We start from the raw sequence: 9,379 nt of genomic DNA on the forward strand, positions 1-9,379 counted from the left end.
CAGTTTCCATCTTCCCCTACCTTTCCCTAAATAAGTTAACTGGGGAAGACTGGCACTCAGGGCTCCTCCAGCCCCACGAAGCACCTGCCCAGCCAGACAGCGCTGCGCATGCGTGCCCTTCGCCCCGCCCCCGCGCGCTTCTCGGAGCGAAATAAGTCTCCGGAGCGCGGGCCCCGCCGGAAGCTGAGCGCTTGCGTCGGCACGCCAAGCGACGGCGCGCTGGGTCAAGGGTCACCGACAAGATGGCGGCGTCGGTGACCTTCCGCCGGCTGCTAGTCCTACCCCGGGCTGTGCGTGGCTTCGGGGTGCAGATGTCCCCGACCGGGGAGAAGGTCACTCATACCGGCCAGGTAAGGCCACACCTGCGCCGGCGCCTTGGCCTGGGGACGTGGACGCGGGCCTGGGGAAGCGCGGCGGAGAGCGCGGGGTCCTGCTCGGCGCGGTCCTGATGGACAGCTCTCGCTCACACTCACGCCGAGGGCACGGCTCTGCGCCACCCTAGGCTCGCCTTCGAGGGCAGCCGGCGGCCAGCTCTGACCACTGTCCACTGCTCCCATTGGGAGTCTGCAGCCAGCAGGGCTTTGGATCCGATTTTTAGTGCATGCATACTATCAGATCCTAAGCATTAGTGGTGTCCGGTTACAAGGATGGGGCCAATGAGAAAGAGGGAGCCCTGTTTACTAAAGTGCAGTATGTTGAGAGGGGAGAATCAAGCCATTTGGCTATATGTGAAAGAAGAGGGGCCCCGCGGCAGGATTTATCTCTGCAGTCCACCCTCCTGCGCCCCCACCCTCAGGCTTCGGCCCTTCATTTCAGAAGCTTGTTGCCACATGCTTGCTCAAGCGCACTCTGCTCCTGGTGTGTTTGACTGAATGCCCCGGAAAACACTTTCATGTAATATTGCAGCTGATATTTAGTGACTTCTTTTGGTATCAGTCTGTAAAAATCACAGATGGTTTTTGTTCTTTTAGGTTTATGATGATAAAGATTACAGGAGAATTCGGTTTGTAGGTCGCCAGAAAGAGGTGAGTAGAAGACCTACTGAAAGAGAGGCGAGCACTCATAAAGCTCACCAGGTGGGATGTCCCTATCCCCAAATCTGAAATGCTCCAAAACCTGAAATTTTGAACACCAAAACGATGCCACAGGTGGACAGTTCTACCCTTGACCTTGGGGTGGGTGGCAGTCAACACGCACATTTAACGTATGTGATTATCTTCAGGCTGCGTATGAGGTGTAAAGAAACAGAAGTGAGTTTCATGTTTAGACTTGAGTCTCATCCCCACGATCACATGATGTGAATGCAGGTATTCCAAAATCAAAAAACACTTCTGGTCCCAAGCATTTCAGATAAGGGTTACTCAACCCCCAAGAAGCAAAAACTAATATATAAAATGTAAATAAATTCTCCCCATATCTCAAGTATCCTAGAAGTTCTGGAGTTTTGAATGTTAATTGTATTTGTTTCTGGTCCCCCTCCCTTAGAACAACAGCCTGTAATTTTAGTTCTGGTTTCTATATAAATGAGAGTGATCTTTCTTTCATCTCTGTGTTTGTCAGATTAAAATAAATTTATCACTTTACTTATTATTATTATTATTATTATTATTATTATTATTATTATTTTGGTGGTACTGGGGATGGAACCTTTCTGCCTCCGGGCTACACTCCCAGACCTATTTTATATTTTTTTATTTGGAAACAGGGTCTCTTAAGCCAGCAAGGGTGGCTTCGACCTACGTGATCCTCCTGTCTCCACCTCCCAAGCGTGGGGATTACAAGTGTGCACCACCACGCCTGGCTACATACTTCTTTATGGACACTTGGGATCGAACCCAGGAGCATTCTACCACTGAGCTATACTCCCGGCCCTTTTTGTTTTGAGACAGTGTCTCACTAAGTTGCTCAGGGTGGTCTCAAACCTGTGTTCCTTCTGCCATAGCCTCCCGTGTATTGGGATTACAGTTGTGTTCCACCACACCCGGCTTATCACCTTCTAAAAACTGCTCTTGTATCACTTCTTGAGATGTGCTTTTCATAGTTCTTACCAAAGAAGTAAGGCAGAGTTCTCACAGGTACAATGTGCTGAAGTTACTCTCCTCTAGTGGGTCTGACTCTTCCAGTTGATGTGAAAGAAGATCCAGTGGTTCAGGTCCTCATGACAGCTGTTGGGAAGGAAGGTGGAGATCGGACTCTTCCCTGATGAAGCCTGCTTGTTACCTGACTCCCACTCTCGCTCGTGGCCACCAGCTTCTGATTCAGGCAGTCCTCCACGTGTGCCTCATGGCACCTGCTCCCCAGTCATCTCCTGGACTCTCCTGTTAGCCCTCAGTGGTCCCAGAGTCAGTGTCTCCCTTCCCCTCTGGTCTAAGCTACCTTGGGCCTTCCCACTATCTGGTGCTTTGATTTCCAAGGCATTCTGGAGAAGCCTGACTGTATCATGAATTTCATGTTCTTAGTTTCAGCCAGCTCACTGCTTTCTGGCTGATGGGTGGGTAGCAGAGAAGTCTGTATTGTGCCCGTTGGCTGACATGGGTTGAGGAGGATGCTGAGGTCTGCTCCGGGTGCACAGGGAGGAGAGTGCTGTGGATTGGTTGCTGCCAGGAGCATGGTGGTGGAGGGGCTCGTGTGTGGTGTGTCTGTCATTGGTAGAGTGAAAGCCGTGTGTGTTTGCAGTCGACAGTTTGACACCTGAGGCTTCAGGTTGAATGGCGGTGTTGGTCAGTGCCTCTGAAACCCAGAGTTCTCCTTTGTAAACTGGAACCTGGTGCACATTCCTCCTGCTTGGCGTTTGCCATTGTAGGTGTGCAGTGAGCAGGCGTAGGCTGCCCAGCAGGGCTGGAGCCCCTGGTGTGTTCGTGCCTGTCACTCCTGGCGCACGCTGCTGCTTCCAGTCCTGCAGTGGGGAGTGCATGGCGTTGGGAATGGGGCATTCTGTGCGCTGTCGTGAAAATTCGGTTCTTCAGTCAGGCAGGTGAATGGGACATTTGGAAGTTGGAAAGCCGTGGATGTTGAGCCGTGGATGTATCCGGCCCTGTGGCTCCCTTCATGCAGAGGGATCACGGAGATGGGGAGGGGAGCTTGGGGGTAGGCTCCAGTCGATGCCGGTCTGGCTTGGCAGGCTTCAGTGTTGTGGGTGGGGCTGTGAGGCGAGTGGCTGGAGGGCAGGAGGGCCCTGAAGTCTTGGCGTGGCCTGCAGACCCGCTCTTCTCCAGTGAGTAAGCGCTGGTCCCTGTCACAAGTGTCTGCTGAAAATTGTGTGCTTTCTGGCTGGTGTAGTGGAGCCTGGTGGGAACAACTTGCAGGTAAAACAAACAGAATCCAGCTCGGGGGAGCCGGCGCCCTGAGCGGAGGGGCTATGGGGTAGCAGGTGCACTAGGCTGGTCGGCAACGCTTGTTCCCACTAGCATCTCGGCCCCCTTGGCTCAGTGTCCTGAGTGCCCAGGGCACACAGGCTCCATAGAGACACGTGGTACGCCCGTTCAGGCTTTCCTTTCAACAAAAATGCCCTGTTTAGTCATAGTTTTTCTTTTTTCTTTTCTTTTTTTTTTTTTTTGGTGGTACAGGGGTGAAACCCAGGGGCTTTCTATACACCAGACCTATTTTTATACTTTTTAATTTGGAAACAGGGTCTCTTAAGCCAGCGTGGCTGGCTTTGAACCTGCGCGATCCTCCTGTCTCTGCCTCCTAAGCATGGGGATTACAAGCGTGCGCCACCACGCCCGGCCTGACTTGCTTTTTAAAAACACTGGAATAGAGGGACCGCTCCCTTGGAGCAAGGCTCCCAGTTCAGCAGTGTTGGATGAGGCTGCTCCGGGGTGGCCCTGCTCTGCCAGCACCCACGTAGCTTTGAAGCTGACCGTTGACATCATGTTACTGGATCCAGATTTGCCATTGAACGCCTTCAAAAGATACTAGTGACAACAATATCACTCTCGCACCAAAAAGTTAGAGTAATTCTTTTATCTACATGGAATGAAGAATTCACAGTTTTAAAAATTCCACAGTCCCTTCCCAGTCTCCCGGTCCTCTCCCCACTGTCCATGTCTCCCAGGAGCTGGCCGTTTCCTGGGGAGGCACTCCCTGTGGCCGTGCATCCTTGGCCACCCTGGTGTGTGCTGGGCTGGGGGTGAGGTTGGCCTTGGGCTCAGTGGCTGTGCAGGCTGGCGTGGACTTCCGCCCTCAGCAGGGCAGAGCGCCCCTCTGGCTGTGATAAGAGGCTGATGCACCAGGGCTAGCTGGAGCCAAATTTTCCATAGGAAAATCACAAGGAATGCCGGGATCTTTCCCTTTATTCACCAGTCTTTAAAGTAGCAGTTTGATCCCCTGGTGAGATATTTAATGAGTTTTGAATTTGGCCACGCAGTCGTGCTCGTGGTGTTCTGTGGTTTCGGTGCTCAGAGCCACATCCAGGGTATTGCGGGTGCTGCGCGCTCCCGGGGATGCTCTTCACAGCCTGGCAGGCCCTGGTTGGTTCCTTGCTCCCTGGTGGGAAGGGCGTTCGGAGCCTCCTGGGCCTTGCTTGGTGCTCCTTTCATCCGGCCAGCACCTGACTGCTCTTCCTGGCGGCAGGGGTTGCACTGCGTGTGCCTGCACACGAGATTCTCAGCTACTGCATGCGCAGGAGGGCTACTTCAGATTAAATTCAAGTTTCAGGACCTTTCCAAGCTGGGCGTGGTGGTACACGCTTGTAATCCCAGTGCTTGGGAGGCTGAGACAGGAGGATCACAGGTTTGCAGGCAGCCTCAGCAACTTAGGGAGGCTCTCAGCAACTTAGCAAGATTCGGTTTCAGAAATAAAGTAGGGCTGAGATAGGATGCGCCTGGATTCAGTCCCCACTTACAACAAATCAACCAGGTGCCCGGGTAGGCAGCCAGCAAGTCCAAACCAGAGGGACTCCTGACAAGGCATTCAGGCTGGCCAACAGCACGGCGCAGCGGGAGGTGAAGCCGCGGGTCCCTGAACAGGCGGCTTACACACCAGCGCCAGGGCACGCCTGTGCAGCAGACACTTATGTGCGGGAGAGGCAGAAGTCTTTTAGCCAGACACCGTGGTGCGCGCCTCTAGCCCCAGTGCTTGGGAGCTGAGGCCGAGAATGGAAGGCTCTAGGCCAGCCTCCGCAGCTTAGACCATGTCAGAAAATACAGCGGCCTGGCGCGCGGGGTAGAGCCCCTGGGCTCACTGCCCAGCGTCCCTCCTCCGCCAGAAGGAAACGGAGATACATTGCTAATAGGGAGCGAGAATAATAAAGGAATCCAAGTGTGGAGATGTGCATGCCCGTAACCCGGCGCGCAGGAAGCGGAGGAGGAGGGGCGCAGGTTCCAGGCCGGCAGTGGTATCGGAAATCGGAAGAAGCGTAAGCAGGAAATCGTGATGAGAGCAATCGGTGGCCCAAATCCTGGTTTTCTGGAAAAAACAAAAAAAACTAATAAAAACTACAAGTTAATTAATCAGTAGTTAAACCACCTGCCTACAAAGAGAATACAATATATAGACACGAAATAATGATCAGAGGGAAAGAGCTAATGGCCAGGGGACATTTTAAACTTTAGTGAGTGGCCGCATCGCACACGTCTGTGCAAATAAACTAGGAAATTGATGTGAAGTGGATAGTTTATGTGAAAATACAGTTTACAAAACTACTCCAGTAAGGGAGAAGGCTAAATCAAACCTGTGGCCATAAAAGAGGCAAAGTTATTAAGTGCCCTTCAAACGGTGCCAGCCTGGGAGGTTTCATGGAGAAATTCTACAGACCTTTAAGTATCCAGTAATCCTAGGGTACATAACTTTACTCAGGACGTAGAACATCTTGGAATGCTTTTAGGCACTGAAATAACAATGATGCTTAACCCAATAAACACAGGAAAAACAAATTATGAACATTGATTGCAAAAGTCCTGTGTAAAGTATTGGAGAGGTCTCCAATTTCACCGGGACTGATTGGTTTGTAGGAGGAATATGTTATAAATCTTAGCCAGCTTAGTGGCTCTGTAGAGAAAAATCTTAAAATCTTAGGATTATTACGCAGAGGCTGAAAAGGCCATTGACTTTTTTTTTTTTTTTTTGCGGTACTGGGGATTGAACCAGGGGCTTCCTGCCTCTGAGTTATACCCCCAGCCCTATTTTTTATTCTTTACTTTGAAACAAGGTCTCACTAAGTTGCAGAGGGCCTCACTAAGTAGTTGAGGCTGTCTGTGAACCTGTGATCCTCCTGTCTCAGCCTCCCAAGTACTGGGATTACAAGCATGCACTGCCGCCACACCCGGCTTATTGACAAAATGTAATGCCTGCTTTTAGTCAGAACATGGAGAGAGCAGGAACTGCTGGATGTTTCCTTGCCGTGGTAGCCTGTGTGTCGCTCCAGTCTTCAGACCCGTTGCACCAAAAACACGGACACCATTCCCCTTGGGCTGGGAAGGAGGCCCAGGCACCCAGGGTCTGCTGGGTTTAACAGTATTACAGGCAGAAAAATGGGGAAAAGAAAGTAATAGGACTGCCTCTTATTTGGAGGTGACATGATAGATCTGGGACCTCTGAGATAAAGTAACTCAAGAATCTGCAGACGAGCGGTCCTGCACGGAATGGCTGTCATGCACAGATGGCCCTGATGATGACGGTTCAGCTCTAAATCAGGAGTGATGCTCGGTCAGTGAACCTGCACTGTGAATCCTGACGATGTGCGGTACGATCCTCTCCCACGATGGCCTGTGGATTCCGAGGGGTCAGTAAGGCTCACAGTGCTTGTGGCTAAGTACAAGTGGATAGCAGTGCTGCTCTGTCCTTTGTAGACCGTGCGCAAGGTGCCACGGGTGCGCCTGCCCGGGTGGGGCGCCGGGCCCGGCGTGCGGCCGCCTGCTGTTGTGATGCTTAGAGACGTGGCGCTGGTTTCAGTCAACAGGTGGACAGGAGGACTAAGCTGGACCGGGTTTAACAGTGCATCCTGTGACAGGCAGAGCCCTGCCCGGGGCTGTGCGAGTGGGCGGGGAGGGGAGGCAGGCGGCCTGCCAAGGGGCTCAGAGGCCCCCTCAGCAGTCCCAAAGCCCTATGGGCACGATCGTAGGACCGAGCAAATAGCGCTTGGCTGCTGTTAGACTCCAGCTCTCGCCGCAGGAGGGGCCTGAGGTGGGCCAAGGACTGGAATCAGAGCCGTCCAGAGGACCTCTCATGTCCAGAGCATATGTCCCTGTGGGTATCTGGTCGCTTCTGAGTGTGTACAGACGTGGTGTGCGCGTCAGTACTGAGTGTGTGTATCAGGCGTGGCGCACACATTTCCTAGTCCTGGCTCCTGGTAGGTCCCACCGCAGGGAGGGCACAGAGCACCCCCTTCCCTCTGCAGGTCTCCAGTGTGTATCGTCCACAGGAGCCGGAGCCCCTCCTGGAAGCAGGGCACTCTTGGTCTGACAGAGTGGCGTTGGGGGCCATTCGGGACAAGCCTGTGCCGTTCTTGTCACGGTCACGGGCGGGTGCTGCTTCGAGGGTACGTGGGATCTTGTTCTCATGAAACAGAGAATCTCATGCAGCAGAGCTCGCTGGTGCAGAGGAAGTGACAGGTGGGAGTGGCCAGGCAGGAGGAGCCACCGGACCAGAGTACGGACGGACTCTGGGTTGCTGGATTCTTGCAGCACGGCTCTTGTGACTGGGGCGCTGTTCCATCAGAAGGGAAGCGTGTGCACCTACGTTGAATGAACTGTGCGCGTGTTGTAGGGCCAGGGAGGGGCTGAGGGGACAGTGTGCGGATGGTGCAGCACTCGGGGTGCTGTCTGCACTCGCCTGAGTTGTAGGAAACTGTCAGGCTTGGCGTGTGCCCACCTGAGTTCCTTTCTCTTGTTCCAGGTGAATGAAAACTTTGCCATTGATCTGATAGCACAGCAGCCCGTGAGTGAGGTGGCCCACCGGGTGATATCGTGCGACGGTGGCGGGGGTGCCCTGGGCCACCCCAAGGTGTACATAAACCTGGTAGGTCGCCCTGCTGCCCCCTGCACACTCCTGTGTGCCCAGCGGCTGATCAACCCCGCCCCGCCGCTCACCTTGCTCCCATGGTACCCTCCCCATGCCGCCACCACGTGGTGGCCTCCGCTCACCTTACCCAGGTGGGCACCCACCGGGGTGGCAGGGTGGTGTACTGGGAGTGCAGTGCTGGGCACTGCAGCGTGCTCGCCCTCCTCTCTCCCTGGGAGCCGGCTCCCTCGGGCCCTGTCCTAGGCCAACTGAGGCAGGCTGGCCCCTCCCGAGGCCCCCGCCTTGACGGGGCGCCGTCCCTGAGACCCTGTGCTGCACCCACAAGGGCTGCCGTCACACCACCCGTGACCCCTCTCAGCCATGACTGCTCTTACAGGGCCCGTCCCTGATCCCAGCCACATTGAGGGCCAGGGCTTGGGAGAGCGGTCATTTCGTAATGGTCCCTGCATAATCCCATCTGCTGGGAGGACACACAGGCCCATGGAGAAGATGGACACAAGACCAGAGGAGCTGGATGCAGCTGGGCACCCTGTCAGCTGGTGCGCACGGGCCTGGTCCATCCCATCCCAGCACTGCAGTTGGCGAGGCGGCCTGGGCCCTCGTCCTTTGGCCTCTGCTGGCCTCCCTTCTGGGGGGTGGCCTTCACGGAAGCCGTCGTTGAGCGCTGGTGCCTGACCTCGACAGGGGCGGTAGCTGTGCCAGGTGTCTGGTAGCCAGGCCCCGGCCATCCCTGCTGGGCCCTGGGGACCTTGCTGGGCCCGTGCACTGGCCATGTGCGTCCTCCAGCTTGGAGAGCGGGCAGGGTTGAGGCCAGAGGTGCCCAGCACCCTCGGGTGGTATGTGTCACGGGAGCTGGGGCGGCCAGGTCGGGCAGTGCCCGTTCAGTCCACACTCAGTTCAGTGCACTCTCAGGTCCTGCGCACGCGCGCAGCACAGCTGCGGGTTGAAGGTAGAAGGCAGGCGTACGCGTGACATCTTTCCTTTGAATTTTTTTCAGGACAAAGAAACAAAAACCGGGACATGCGGCTACTGCGGCCTGCAGTTCAGACAGCACCATCACTAGCCACGTGTGGATGGAGGAGCGCGGGGAGGCCACTGCCCTGAGCTCTTGTGCTCAATAAACGTTTCTCCATCGAGGACGAGTCCGAGTCTGCTGCTTTCCCAGGGTGAACGTGCGGCAGGGAATCGTCACCCAGCAACCAGAGCTGGCACAGTCCTCTGGCTCCGGCCCTGGCCCAGCGCTCCGTGTGCGGCGTCCTTCTCCGTGGGACCCTGCCTTGGGCTGAGGAGGGGCACCACCTGTCCCCTGCACACAGGGCTGTGGCCCAGAGAGCCGTGGCGGCCCGAGCTCACGGCCCGCACACAGGCGGGAACCGCTGGGCCCTCCTGTCCTGCATGCTGAAAGTGCCTTGGCGGCCCG

At 55.2% G+C, this 9,379-nt stretch overlaps 1 protein-coding gene across 2 annotated transcripts; it reads left to right on the forward strand.

The window, feature by feature from the left end:
- Positions 1-242: 242 nt before the first annotated feature.
- Positions 243-9,022, forward strand: NDUFS6 (NADH:ubiquinone oxidoreductase subunit S6; the record flags this gene model as incomplete). Of its 2 annotated transcripts, XM_080695079.1 has the most annotated exons (4): positions 243-350; positions 972-1,025; positions 7,834-7,956; positions 8,957-9,022. In XM_080695079.1, 4 exons carry the CDS (start codon positions 243-245, stop codon positions 9,020-9,022), a joined length of 351 nt encoding a protein of 116 aa, XP_080551205.1. The 2 variants fall into 2 exon arrangements, with proteins under 2 accessions (XP_080551205.1, XP_080551206.1); XM_080695080.1 differs by lacking the exon at positions 7,834-7,956.
- Positions 9,023-9,379: the final 357 nt, after the last annotated feature.

The sequence above is a fragment of the Muscardinus avellanarius genome (assembly GCF_963383645.1).
Source record: "Muscardinus avellanarius genome assembly, chromosome: 1".
In the NCBI taxonomy this organism is placed as follows: domain Eukaryota; kingdom Metazoa; phylum Chordata; class Mammalia; order Rodentia; family Gliridae; genus Muscardinus; species Muscardinus avellanarius.